The following is a 15,124-nucleotide window of genomic DNA, read 5'->3' on the forward strand; positions in this document are numbered from 1 at the left end:
GCATCATGCAATTGCTTTTTATATTACCACAATATGACCACAGTATAAAATACAGTAAACATCAAAATGTATGCAGGAAGAATAGAATGGCAGAAGGGAAACCATGACGGCCATATTTCTTCCTTAACCAGTAACATTGTAATACTCTCTAAAGAACTCAGAGCGTTAGGCATTATCTAGTTTACCTAATAATTCCTTAATTCTTTATGCTTTAGAAGCCAACATGTTGTTTTCTAGAGGTTGAGGCAGAAAAATCCTGAGCTCAAAACAGCATGGGATACACAGTATAACCTTCATCTGAAATAAATAAATAAATAAGATCATAAAACGTACTAGGCGTGTTTCTTAGCATCATAGTATAACACACACAATACCCTGAGTTCAATTCTAGGGGCCAAAGTAAATAAGAAAGTAGAATAAAGCATGACAGTTTCTTTCTTCTCAGCATAAAGACAAGCATGAGAATAAATGAAGCATGACCTACGACATGTTTCAAGACTCTTGTACCAAAGGAAATGTACTGTATCTGACTCATGTTCTTGAACTTTTTTTTTTTTGCCAAACTACATGATACAAGCAGGCAAAGTTAAGATACCCAAGATACCCCTACAACCAGAAGCGCGCGTGCGCGTGCGCACACACACACACACACACACACACACACACACACACACCTTTTTCTACCTGTAGCACGGCTACAGGAAGGTGAGAAAAAAAGTAAATGTTAACTTAAGAACTTGTAAGAATTATGCCAGGATCATTCTCCTTATGAATATAAGGGGTAGCCTTGTTCTCAGTCACTCCTGGTTGCAGGGGAAGGTGACCTAAGCAGTGAGGACATTTAATAAGGGTTATAGGTGATACAAGACACAGAGCTGAACAGCTGAGAGGCAGTGGGGTCTAGACATCAAAAGCAGGATAAACAGGAGTGGAGGCTCTCCCTGAAGTATATCTGAGCTGCTTTAGTTGAGAAATAGAGACTTAGAAGCTTAGGATGAAAGCCTTTCTAGACAAAGCCAGTGTCTTGGCTTCAGGTACAAGCACCTCAGGTATCTTTCCTGGCAGCCAATTGCTTTCACTCATACTAAGTGCAGATGTCTGTGAAAATAACCTGAGAGCCCCCCCCCCCCCAAAATAAACCTTAAAGAGTTAAGAAAATGGTCACAACAGGGAAAGGGTTCTTTGATTCCTCTGATATCCTTCTGATCAGAGAGGTAGGCTGTTCCACACAATACTTGTCACAGTGAAAAGAGAAAGTGATGCCAAGTCCAGATCCAGGTTGAGGGGCCAGTAAAGGTGGAAGGCAAATGATGTCTATTATGTATTAAATATAGAATTTGAGAGGTCATAGGCCCAAGAAAGCCAGGAGAATAAATTGGCACCTTAGTCAATGGGAACAGCTGACCCAAGATGCCCAGTGTCTTCCTAGTCATAGCAAATACAAATAAAATAAAATAATAAAATAAAATAAATAAGGTTAGGTTTGCTTTATCCCTGTACTTCCAGGTCTGACATGACAAAAGAGAACTCTATTCCTCTGGCAATCTTCATTGTAAATGAAACAAGTCGCCTTCAGTGGTGGGCTGAGCTCATATGAAATGGAGAAAAAAGATGTTCTATCCAACTGACAGTGGCACCAATCTTCAAAGAAAGATGCGGTACTACAGACTTCCAGTGAAATTGTCTGCCCTTTGACCTATAGCCTTGAGTGCTATGAAGGGGAGACGGGCAGTCCTGAAGTACCTAGGTAGAAAGTGATTCCTAATGTGGAGAAAGTAATATTCATGAGTTCCTGTGAGAATTTTCCGATGGGAGTACTGTACTCTTCCCAATATAGTTGCTACCCCATTCCCCGATTCTCTTGTCAATTCTAATCCGGTGTTAATAAGTCTATTGCACCCTTGCTCTGTGTCAAGGGGAAACACAAATCACTAGCATGATATTGTGAAAATTCTCATGGTACAGTTCTGATAACTACCAATAAAAGTACTGTCATTTATTGACGGTATGTTATCAGGTAAGTATGCTGCCAAGTTCTTGACGCGGAAAGATTCTACAAAGCTACCAAAAATTGAATATTCCCATTAACGTTACACAAAACAAAAAATGAAGCTCAGGTAAGAAATGTGCCCAAAGTCACACTAAAATAGTCCATATTGTCTCCTGCACCTATGACAGCTTTCCTCAAAACAGTAAATAAACTTCAAAACCTCAACTAGACCAGAACGCCTCCCCCTGAAGCTAGTGCCACTCATAGGATGCAGCAGCAGAACACCTTATGGGAACTTAGCTCGGCTATAATCACTCCTAACATTTTCAACCACTCATCAAGATCAACAGAGGTAAATCCTATGATCTAGCAATTCTACCTCATTTAAGCTACAAGGAGGATCTGATAGGACTTTGGTGCCTTTCTGTGATTTCGCATACACTATAATCTCTCACTTCAGGGGGTGTTTCTTTCTCATACATTTTTGTTTCATTCATTTCCTAGACTTCAACACCAGGAAGGTTTAGGGCCCCATCTCCTATTTTCTATCTAAAAATCCACACTCTCTTTCTCTTGACCTCAGCCAAGAGCACATTTAATCCAGACTCCACCCAACAAAGAACCAAGCTAAAACCCTTGAGATTGGACATTCTTGTCTCCTGCAAGAAACCCCGAAGGCCCTGCCTTCACTGAGCAGAGTGTCCTTTCTTCACAGCTATCACTTTTGCCAATAGTGTGTGCCCAATGACTGTTCCGACATGAGCAATAAATTACCACCCTCCTAACCCAGGATTCATGATCTTGGAACTGCCTTGGCATTTCCCTCTCTGACCTTTGCTTTCTTTCTTTGGCCCTGAGTCCACTCCAGCCACAGTGTTGACAAAGCACATTCCTATGGTGGACTTTGGTCCTCAATGTTCCCTTTGTTTAAAATATCATTCTAAATATTCACACAGGAAAATCTGCTCTTTGTCCAAGTCTTTGTTTAGTTGTAACTATTCAAGGAGAGCACTCATTTCGGGTCTTCATCCTTGGCTGACTGACCCCTTCGTCTCTTTATACCCCTTCTGTCCTCAGCACCTTTCTTTATACTCTGTAGCTCTATTCACTTATTTTGTTTAATTTATCACTTGTCTCCATTATTAAAATGTGACTCCAATAGGATCAATGCCTGTGATTATTTTGTCTATTGAGGAATTCCAAGGCCGCAGCCTGCTTCACATACATACATACATACATACATACATAATCTAATAATTACTTGTTGAATGAAGAAACACATATATACTAAGACACATAGAAACAGAGGTCTCCTATTTCTGAGCTTCTTACCCATATCCTTCTGCTTTGCCTCACAACACTTTTGCTTAAACAAGACATTCCTGAAAGTTTAATTCTGTGCCTGATATATACATGTCACATATTCATCCAATAGATTAAGGACTAAAGCAGACAAATTCATTGAACACACACATGTACACACTTACACACACCCCTGTGATACTAATTATTATTTACAATTTCTGAATGAGTAACTCAAATAGAGCCACACGGTGTTATCATCTTACTGCTGTAGGTGCCTGGAGCTGAGTCGCAACAACATATGTATGAACTCCTATTCAAGTCTAAAACGTCTTTCTTTGGATTCAAGAAATATCTGCCCAATACTGCCACCTAGTGACATGCGGGTGGGAAATCAGGACAACCACAAAGTGTAAACCAGTTCTACAAACTTGAGAAAACAACAACAATGGACTTTTCCCAGAGATGCTCAACAAGGAGTTTATATCAATCTCCCATAACTAAGCCAAGGTTGTACAAGTGAAAGCGATAACAAGCACTAGAATTATCTTCAAGGATTATGCCAATGAGTGAGGTGGCCAAGCAGGAAAGCAAGAGAAGGACGATGGGAACAGGAAGTCCAACTGACAGGTGACAGGGTAAACACTGACTCTCAGAGTTTTATCAGCAAGAACTCAAAAAGATTTGAGACTCAAAGCAAATGTGTCTGTTTTCACATTACAGTCCCTTCCTTAGCCAAATAGATGTTCATTGAAAATTAAAACTTAATAGATATAAAAAAAATAACTCACAGCAAATTCATTTGCATTAATGGCCAGACATCTACCAAATAGAATCACAGGTACTTCATATATACATATCTATCTATCTATCTATCTATCTATCTATCTATCTATCTATCTATCTCTATCTATATGATATTTATGAAGTAGATATATATATATATATATATTGCATCACGTGTATGTGTGTATATATATTGCATTACATATATGACATGTGTGTATGTATGTATGTTGTTTACATATGCATTCAGTGCCGGTGAATTTCGACCATGAGTTCTAGGAATGGCTGAGAATAAAACAGCCTTTCCATTTTCTCTATCAAAGCTGGGGAACTCTTCTTCCAGCCTACCCAGGCAGGCAGGCAGGCAGGCAGGCAGGCAGGCAGGCAGGCAGGCAGTCTGCTAACAAATATTTGACATATGTTCTAGAAATGTTTCTTTACATCACTATCCTGACTCTTGGCCTTTTGTCTGAAGAGCCCTAACTGTTTCAAGCACACATTTTTTTTTCAGAATTGTTCATTGCTTGCATTGAACAATAAATCATCAATACAAAAATTTGTTAAAACAGGAAGTGAATATATTCTTATAATAAAAAATAGACTAAAATACAGTTTGAAAGCCCTAAAGGATAGATATTTATGTAAGGGGGTGCAGGGGAAGAAACCTAAAACAGAAAATAAGTTTCTCTCACACGCCTTCTGAATTTAAAAACTACACAGGAACATAGAACCAATAAAGAGTAGTAGTAAATAGGACTTAATTACATTGAAAATAGAGCGTTAATTAAAATAGTTTAAACAGACAAACATAGACTCATGAATATACACCTGTATAAAAGTAATAATTCCAAGCGAAGATTGTTTAGAAAAAGTCATTTAATTATAAAATTTATTTAAATACAAAAAGCAATGGCACAAATCCCCATGGCGTTACCAAAGCACTTATCCATGGTGCTACCAAAGGGCCCATCCATCCACAGGCCACTCTCCTCACTGTATGCTCAACACACCCCTGTTCTCATGAACGGCACTTTCCCTCCTAGAGTGGCATCAGAGGCTTCTGAGGATGCACAGCTTCCCCTAAAGAACTACGAACAGTGTCACCGACATCAGTGCCTCATCCACACACGCCACCTTTCGTCAATGGCACTCTACCCTTATAAAATAGTGAACCTTGCTCTTATTTCATTTCTCTTATTTACAGCAGAGGTCCGCGTTCTGTCACAGTATGTCCGTGCACAAAAAGCCCTGGGGATAATACTTTCCACAGCATCTTAACCAACTGACTCAGATTCTTTAAAATATACACATGGGCAAAACCCAGTTCACATAAATGATTGTCACACCCTGTAGACTCATTCTGGCAAGAGGAAAAGTGGCATTTTACAATGTATTCTCCAATGGTTCCGGGCTGTACTATTATGGTTGGTATAATGTTGCCAAGTCACTTGATATGTGACTTTTCAGATTCCATCTGAAAGAGTGTTGTACACACAAACAGCTTTTCCCTTTGTGGTCATAGGTGACTCAGTTAGTCCTTGTGGTTTGATATTTTTTTTTCTCCTGAGTGTTTAAGCATTTCATACTTTGGTGATAATTGGAAGGTCCTGGCAGTCTGGGTCTTGATGATGAATACAGCTTTGTGCACATAAGATTGATAAGCTCAAGAAATGACCGCCTGCACAGACCAATGATTCCAAGCCATGAGTAGTAGCATCTTGTGGTAACAAGAACACTGATGAGTTATAGCTTTCCATACCTGCTATTAACTATCTCTTTCTGGTTAAAAAGCAAAATTTATTAAGGGAAAGTAAATGGGAAGAGGTAAGAAAGAGAAGACAGCATTTTTAAAATGTAATTAACCCAAAACTCTATTAGGAAATCTATTAGTAAAGAGTGTTTAATTTGGGGGGATATCACTAGGTGTCCTAAAGCACTTGCCAACTACGAGCAAAGTTCTTGTTCAATACCTAGTACCATAAAGAAAAAAAAAAGTGGTAGAGAAATGATTCCATACAAAAGAGAACTGTCACATGTGAACACATTTTTAAGTGTGTATAAACAGCCCGCAAGCCCCCTTTTCCCTTACTTCAAAAATATTTGTTTTCTAATAATAATAATTAACAAGTGTGAAAGTCACAAAAAGTCTATAATTTTAAGGCTTGAGGGTGTCACTTTGTAATAATTGGGTACAGCTGAATAGTTAAGAAACCTGCTACGTTTATTTACACTCTTGACACAGCAAGAATGATGACATGTCCTCGGGATAGTTGTCTACACCAGCTTGGATTTTATGACCCACTCAGCATTCGGGTTCAGTTGGTGCAAGTCCTTCATGTATGTATCGTCATCAAGGCAACGTTCCCCTGTGAAGGAGATGTGGTGTCAGTTAACACAGAGGGCACAATCATAACTCAAGAGCTTGGATTTCAAAGTCACTCTCTCATCCTGGCTTCTCATGACAACATTCAAAGGACTAGCCCGGGCATTGAAAAAAACCGATTGGGTAGTCTAATCATTCTCTAAATATCAGAATCAAATTAAATTAAGATGCGGAAAACGCTTTGTGTGATAAGACACATGCTTCATTAAAACCATCCCCACCATTATTAAACATAGCAGTCGTTTTTAATCCAGCCAAGAAACCGTGCTAATTTCCAAGATCTAACAGTAAAAGGGAACAGTCAAATGTGCAAAGGGTGAGTTCGAATGACTATGTAAACAAAAGGAGCTCAAAAAGGAGCTCAAAAAGAATCCCCAGGAAGGCGGGGCAGTGGTGGCACAGGCCTTTAATCCCAGCACTTGGGAGGCAGGCAGATTTCTGAGTTCAAGGCCAGCCTGGTCTACAGACTGAGTTCAAGAACAGCCAGGGCTACACAGAGAAACCCTGTCTCGAAAAACCAAAAAAGGCCCCAGGAAGAACAGTCAGTCCACTCAGCAGACCCATACCAACCAGCAACCGTTTATGGCTTGCTATGATTGCTTTCAAATATAGCAACAGTTTTCTTCTACAGATATAAATATCAGCTATTGGGAATATCACCACATAGAATGAAATTGGGCTTACCAATATTTCCTCCAATCTCATACAGGAAAACTTCTCCTTTCTTGAGTGTCTGGGCAACCCCGCTATTAGGGACAAAACAAACTGATTAGCTGCGTTGTTAAACAGCTTGCAGATAAATCTATTAAACAGGCCAGGGAGTTCTAGCCAGCATAGAAAATTAATAACTCAGACATACTGTAGTAATATACTTTTGTATTTTTTCCCATCTGTTAAATATGCCCAACAGGTAATAAAAGTGTCACACTTGGAAATGAAATAAATAGAATCAGATATCTAATGGCAATGGGATAAATCAGATTCTAAATTCATAAGCACTGAAAACCCAAGTTAATACAGCATTGATATTATATGATTATTAATATGATTATCTGTTCCTATATAGGCCAAGGCTCTGACTCAGTTTTCTCATCGTGCTTAGTATTCATTATGAGACTGTGTGAGAGGACAGTAGTGGTGTACAAGATGACCACAAACAATTGAGACCTGTCCCATAGGCTGGCCATTCAAATTTGGAAGGAGTGTCCACCATACAGCACAGAAGTAAGCACTCGGGATTTGACACCACTCAGTGTGCTGTTTATACATTTACATTCTTCAAAGAATAGAATTTCCCATCTACCACAAAAAAACAGTTGTATCTTAAGCCAATAGATATAATGTACCATGTTTCGACTTTACATAGTATGTCCACAAATGGTAACGTCTTGCTACTCCATACCTGTGTATGTTTTTTGGTTTTACATATTGGTTACAAAAGTAAACTTTTAAAAATATTAAGTACACACATACACAAAAACATCCAACTCAGTGATTTTTTTCTAAGTAATTCTATAAAAGAATTACATCGGAAACCTGATGAAACTTCAGAGCCAAACTTTATATTTCTAGGAGGAAGCTCCAGAATTTGCTTTGAAAATCCTCTGTGGTATGTGGGTTAGGTGAACAGAAATGTTGTGGGTTGCTATTAAAAAGTCCAGAGGAGAGAGGCTAAAGAGATAGATCAGCAGTTAAGAACATTGATTAACCTTTCAGAGGACTGGGACAAGGTGGCTTAGAACCAGCTATAACTCCATTCTGTGAGTCCACAGACACTTATACACATGGTATAGACACACACTCAAACACACACACACACACACACATAGTTTTTTCAAGCCTAGAGGAAAATAAGCAAGTCTGACTCTACACTCAGGCTACAAGGACTTCCTAGCATAAGCTGAGCTTTACTAAGCGCTTCGTGGGTCTCTGGTTATCCCATCTTCTCTTCCCAGCACCATGCCCACTGCATCTCTGTATGCCCAGGCTTAACTTTCTACCCGATGCCTTGTATACCAACCAACAGTCATACTCCAATTCCAACCAAGAGTTACTGTGGCTAGAAAACCCCAAAGGAATATTATAAAAGACTTGATTTTTAAGAACCTCTCAATATTGCTCTCAGAGCAAGTCCCGAATATCTACACAGTTCTTTCATTTTCCAGAAAGCTTAAACAAATTTTCTGGCACAAGATAGCTTTCATATAAGATCAACAAATTCCTAACAAAATGAAACACATCAATATTTTACCAAAAACTGATGGGAGAATGGCCAGTTGTTTGTTGTTTTTGTTCTGATGTACACTCATTGGCTTAGGCTGAGATAGTTAGACAGGGAATGGTGAGGGAAAGTGAGCTAGCTTTCTGATTGTTCCAAAAGGTGGGATATAAATGTGAAAAAGTACAGATTAAAGGAAAAACACAGTACAGATGCTTACTGAGAACTGCCCTCACTCTGTGTCCCACATACATCAATATGACTTAGTGGTCACTTTCCTACTCAATTTCCACAAGAATTTAAGGAAGTTCTATTCTGCCCTGCTCCTCTCCAAATGAAAAGTGAAGACTTAAACTAGAATGTGGGAAATGTTCAGTAGAAAAAAGTTCCTACTGCCAAACCCAATGACCCAGAACTAACATGACAGGAGAAAATGTGTTCAAGCACTGTGGCATGTGCACCCAATGTGCACATATAAATACACACAGAATACATCACAATATTAGCATTTAAAACACCAGCCCCAAGTTGAAGCCAGAATAGCATGTGTCTTAGTTAGGGTTTTACTGCTGTGAACAGATACCATAACCAAGGCAACTCTTATAAGGACAACATTTAATTGGGGCTTGGGTTACAGGTTCAAAGGTTCAGCCCATTATCATCAAGGCAGAAACATGACAGCATCCAGGCAGCCATGGTGCCAGAAGAGCTCAGAGTTCTACATCTTCATCTGAAGGCTTCTAGCAGAATACTGGCTTCCAGACAGCTAGGATAAGGGTATTATAGCCCACACCGACAGTGACACACCTATTCCAACAGGGCCACAGCTTCTAATAGTGCCAGTCCCTGGGCCAAGCATATACAAACCATCACAGCATTCATTTGAATATATAGACTAGTGTTTCTGGTTGTACCCAAACTATTAAAGTCATAGTTGAACACATTGTACAACCTTATAAGGAGTTACAATTGAAACATATATATAGGGAAGATAAACTTGGATGAACTCCTACAAGTCCTTGGAGCTTGTAAGAGTCTCCTGTCTCAAGGTATCTGGAACTCCAGAAACACATCTGGGAGGGAAGGGAACAAGCCCAAGGAGGAAAGAAAGGTCAAAGGTGGCATCTACAGGTCAAAGTTGGGGAAGAGAGAAGGAGCTAGTTAACTTTATTGTAGTAGAGACATTCCAGGGAGAAAAAGGTCTGTACCTTCCCCCCACCATGAGCAAGCCTGAGAGACCTTGTTTACCACAACAAGGTCAAGTGACAGCATCTAGGTGGAGTTACCCACCTTGGCTGCCCGGAACACAGAAGCAGAACTGCCCCTGGGCTTGCCTTGAGACATCTCTGGCAGTGACCTGGAATGGACTATGGATTATCCCACCCATCTGAAACCAGGGGTGGTTCTGGGTTAGGTCTTCCCCTTTAAATTGAGAGCTGAACATTAAAGCTTGGGGCCTTAATCAGAGAACTTTGTCTTGGCCTCATCTCTTCTCGCCCTCCTTCCCCCTTCAATTCCCAGCCCCGCTTTCAGGTGAACCCAGTTGACTTGTGGCCTCAGGCGGCTACAAAGGTCAATCTGAGAAATTCCAAATGCACCCAACCCCTAATTTTTAGGGATTCAACTCACAGATTTAATTCCAGTGTGACTCCCAGAGGCTGGTGTGGGATGAGTTTAGGGGATGCTGCTGTAGGCAGAATATAGGTTCATGTGTGATCTGAGGCAAATGTGTTCCCTGACTAAGCTCTTATCAGTGAAACAGAAGGAATGAAGGTGTTTGCTGCAGACTTCCACTTCGAGGAAGTTGACACTAGACTGCAGAGTGCTGAGTGACTGCCCCACAGTCATGCCACTTCATGACATCTATGAGCTGTGAAGGTCCATCCATTCTCCCAACTTATACAAAAAGGAATGAGTGGTTGTTTTAAGGTTTCTAATCCTTTTAACACCTAGCAAAAGTCTCAGAGTGTAAATATTAACATAGATGCTTTATTGACTCTGCAGAGGTATCAGCAGACAATCTGACTGAAGCTCTTCCCCATTGTTAGAACGACATAAATCTCTATGAAAGACTAAGATCATTAGTTGGATGCTAACACTCTGGATTTCTTTTAAGAACTTTACATTAAAATTCTTGATTGATAAGACAGCTCAGAGGATAAAGGTGCTTCTTGCATAAGCCTTGTGACCTGAGTTTAGCCCTTAGGATCCACATCAGTGTAGAAAAAGAGAATGGAATCCACAAATTTGTACACACACACACACACACACACACACACACACACACATTTTAAAATAAAAATTTAATTTCATAGCATAAATAGGAGGACTGTTACTAAAAGTGATGTAAGCCAGAAATAAGATATTTAAATGTGAAAAGCTATAGGACCTTTCAAATTTAAGACAGGTCGAATGGAAACCACACAGACTATAATGTATACAATAAGAAGAAGGAGCTTTCTAAGGATTATATAGTATCTGCCCTGGGGCAAAAAAGGACATGGTCCTCCCATAATAAGGACAGCTCAGGGCCTGGGTGTCCTTTGCAATCACCCAAACTTTCAGTTTTCAAATGGAACATTTCTTTCTTATTCGTTAAATTTCATAGAGAAAAGTTACATCTTCGTTTTAATCCCGCTGCATCCTAATTAGCAAGCTTTGTAACAGCCTATAAACAATAATTAACCTTCAACCAAGTGCTCTGGAAAGACCCGTTGAGTAGTTTCATTTGCCAAACCCATTGTAGGCAAATGGTGAAGGGCTGCTCACACGCTGCGTAAAACAACTTCAAGTTGCACACAGTCTACCTTAGACTATTCTTTCCAAGGGTCTCATTGTCATGTCTGCTCTGCTGTTCATATGCGCTCTCTCTCTCTCTCTCTCTCTCTCTCTCTCTCTCTCTCTCTCTCTCTCACACACACACACACACACACACACACACAAACTGAGCTAGAAGAAGGAGAAGGAGAGGAGGGAGGGAGGAAGGTAGGAAAGAAGAGGGAGAGGGAGGGAGGGAGGGAGGGAGGGAGGGAGAGAGAGAGAGAGAGAGAGAGAGAGAGAGAGAGAGAGAGAGAGAGAATGAGAATAAATATAAAAGTGAGAGTTATCCAACAGAATAATTAAAACAAGCCTCTACCTTTCTTGGCTGAGAAACCTGGCAAGTACATCACTGGCTTTCAGTTCTTCAGTTAGCTGTATTGCCATGGAAACTTTTGAAAGATGGGGAGCTTGCACTCGAATCACTCCCTGAGGAACATCAGCCTGCAAAGCAATAATGACACTGGAACAGAGCTGACAGCAGCTGGAACATGTAACTGTACGATGCACTGTATGGGGAGTGTGCTTAACTACTACTCAGTTAACTCCACTGCATAAAACCTTAACTACTGGATAATGTCGTTTGTTAAATTACATCAAACCTCAAATATCCTCTTAATGGTGATAGGGGAACTTTATAATGCCTGTGCAGTAATGCTTAATTATTTTTAAAGATGTAAAGAATGACAGCAATAACCATTACTGCCATATTAAGTGCTGATTTCTGAGGGGTGTCTACCAGAGAGTGCTTCCTCATGTAGCAATTTATGAAATTGAATCAGAAAGACGCCATTCGGTGCCGTGCCTATGTGTGCTTCACAAAACCTTCCCACCCGGTATCCAAATTCCTCTATCTTTTATGTCCGGGGTGGGAAAAAAGAAATAGACTTTCCTGACACATTTGTACTATACTTGCTTTCCACTTGGTTAATAAGCTTATTATACTCTTGACTTAGGAGATCCAATTCTAAGCCCTCTGTCTTTGGATGTGCAGGACACTTTATGGATTTAGAGATACCAGTGAAACATTTTAAGGTTTGCAATGCCAGAACATCAGCTAGGACATTCAAAATAATAGGCTTAATTAATTCCTAAATGGTTTTTTCTAAAATAAACATTAATTTATTATTTATAACCATATGCCTTAAACAGATTTGAGAACAGCATGCTCAAATTATATTTAGGTATGATCCTTAAATATTACACATACCCTACGTAATTCAGCCAAAGTTTCTAAGCACTCTAGTGAGTACTATGTTAGGTCTACTTACCTGCCAGGTAGGAAAGATATACATCCTTTAGCATACATTACTTCTGTGCCTATTAAAATGGATATGGTCTTGATTTCCTTTTGATTTTAATCATAAAGCATGACCATATTACAGATGCTGTGAATGTCTTTGGAAATTAAATGGAAGTATTCTTCTAGAACTAGGCAAAAAAAAAAAAAAAAAAAAAAGCAAATGCCCCCAAACCATTTAAAATTGGTTCTCACCAACAGGAGAAATTTCATATTGGAATGGCAGAGAAATGAAAAGCACTGCAGAAGAATGCCCAGCAAGCATGGACACCGACTGCCAGGTCCAACCACATGCAGAGTCTCAGCGTCCTTTCATCTTGCAAGTGTTGATCTTGACTTCTCCATTCTGGGATATGCAGTCTGTCTTAACTGACTGCAGTATACTCTGACCTTGCCATGACCCTGACACCTAGGGCAAGCCCACTTTATGTTGTAACTAACAGACAGACTTCTTTCATCTGTAACATACTGGAAAATGAGCTACTTTCAACAGCAGATGGAACATTTCCTATGGTGTGATTGTGTGTGCGTGTGCGTGTGTGTGTGCCCCTGAGATCGCTCTCTAGCTCCTCTCCTACTCTGAACATTCCACAGGACAGCTTAGTCGCAGCTATCTGTCTCCATCACAGGAAGCGGAAGACAATAAGCTGAAACCAACAACTGGAATGTTGGAGAGAATACTGTAATCGTGATACTTGAAATCCTGAGACTCGGGCGTTGATGGCGCACGCCTTTAATCCCAGCACTTGGGAGGCAGAGGTAGGCAGATTTCTGAGTTCGAGGCCAGCCTGGTCTACAGAGTGAGTTCCAGGATAGCTAGGACTACACAGAGAAACCCTGTCTCAAAAAAACAAAAAAAAGAAATCCTGAGGCTGTGTCCATAACCCCTTGTTCATCTTGTCCATACAGTGACAGAAACCAACAGTGGAATTTTGAATTAACATACTCTATCCTCACTATTTCTTTGCACGCAGCACTGAATGGAAAACTGTTGAGCCATGGAAGAGTATCCTGGTTCTTGGGTTGTGGGTTCAGCCTTGGCCCCAGAACCCAGGCTCCTGTCTAATCTCCATTCCACTTTCACACTTCAGTCACACACACAGGTAGAGGGCGTGATTCAGGCCCCAGGCCCTAGAGAGATTTACATACTAATAAGGTACCTGAAGGCCAGAGAGTGGAGCCAATTAAGCATTCCTCCCCAGCCCCTCCTCCCTCTTCCCCTCCCTATTTAACTCAGGTCCACACTGGGTTTTATGGGGTGTGCATCCAGATCCATCCACCATCCGCCATGTCAATAAACCGGTTTTGGAAATGCAAGGACTTCCTTGTGTGTTGGGGCCTCGCCATGAGGAACCGTGGAGAGGCCTTTAGTAGCAGCCGGAAGGACCCTGCGGCTACGGCTTCCCCAGCAGCTTTTTTTTTTTAACTACAGCTGGTGTGAGGAACTCCCTGTGTTCCTCAGGAGAAAACCTGGGTTTTCCTATAACTGTGTACTTATGTTGATGTTAAAATTAGAAAATCCTAGTTAATTCACAGTACCAACTATATTTAAATTAGCTTAATGAAAGTAGTAACAAAGAAAGCTCTTTCCACAGTCACCTCTTGCCCAACCCTGGGGAATGAGAACATATTGTGCATGGCTAAATTAACAGGCAAACACTTGAGGCAATTAAGATAAAATTCCATATTCAGAAGGTCAACAAGGAACCCTTTACAAACCAGAATGAACCAGAAAAATAATATATTGTCAATATATTGCTCAATAGTATGGCTCCCTCAGCAGCTTCTTGCTTTTCTTCCCCTTATTCCTTGTAGTCTACTTTCCGGTTTTTTTTTGGGGGGGGGGAGGGGGGGAGGGAAATCTGTCCTCTCTGGTAGGTCCTATACCCTGTGGGTATATATCAACCAAGCCTTTTCCAAGACTCATTTAAAACACTTCAGACTCCACAGGAACTACCTACTGCACCACAATTCACAGAATAAAAGGAAATAAAATTACTTAACAATATTTTCATTAAAAAATATATTAATGACAGTAACATTTTTCTATACCAAGGTATATCAGTATGCATATTCTTTTTTTCCATTTTTATTGGTTATTTTATTTATTTACATTTTAAATGTTGTCCCCCTTTTTCTTCTTCACAAACCCCCTTCCCCTTCCCCCTCCCTCCCTGCCTCTATGAGGATGCTCTTCCACCCACCTACCCACTCCTGACTCACTGCCATAGCATTCCCCCACACTGGGACATCAAGCCTTCACAGGACCAAGGGCCTCCCCTTCCACTAATGCCAAATAAGGCCATCCTCTGCTACATATTCAGCTGG

General features: G+C 40.4%; 1 protein-coding gene across 3 annotated transcripts in view; it reads right to left on the reverse strand.

Annotated features, from left to right (window-relative positions):
- Positions 1-4,936: 4,936 nt before the first annotated feature.
- Arhgap18 (Rho GTPase activating protein 18) overlaps positions 4,937-15,124 on the reverse strand; it is a 202,462-nt gene continuing 192,274 nt past the window's right edge. For 2 of the 3 annotated variants that reach the window (XM_076927976.1, XM_076927975.1), the window contains exons 13-15: positions 11,816-11,940; positions 7,146-7,207; positions 4,937-6,444 (exon numbers count right to left, since the gene is read on the reverse strand). In XM_076927976.1, coding sequence (XP_076784091.1) covers positions 6,353-6,444; positions 7,146-7,207; positions 11,816-11,940 — 279 coding nt within the window. In that variant the 3' untranslated portion in view covers positions 4,937-6,352. The remainder of the gene's footprint in view (positions 6,445-7,145; positions 7,208-11,815; positions 11,941-15,124) is intronic. The other variant, XM_076927974.1, reaches the window with a different exon arrangement.

The sequence above is a fragment of the Arvicanthis niloticus genome, chromosome 30 (assembly GCF_011762505.2).
Source record: "Arvicanthis niloticus isolate mArvNil1 chromosome 30, mArvNil1.pat.X, whole genome shotgun sequence".
NCBI classification, from domain to species: domain Eukaryota; kingdom Metazoa; phylum Chordata; class Mammalia; order Rodentia; family Muridae; genus Arvicanthis; species Arvicanthis niloticus.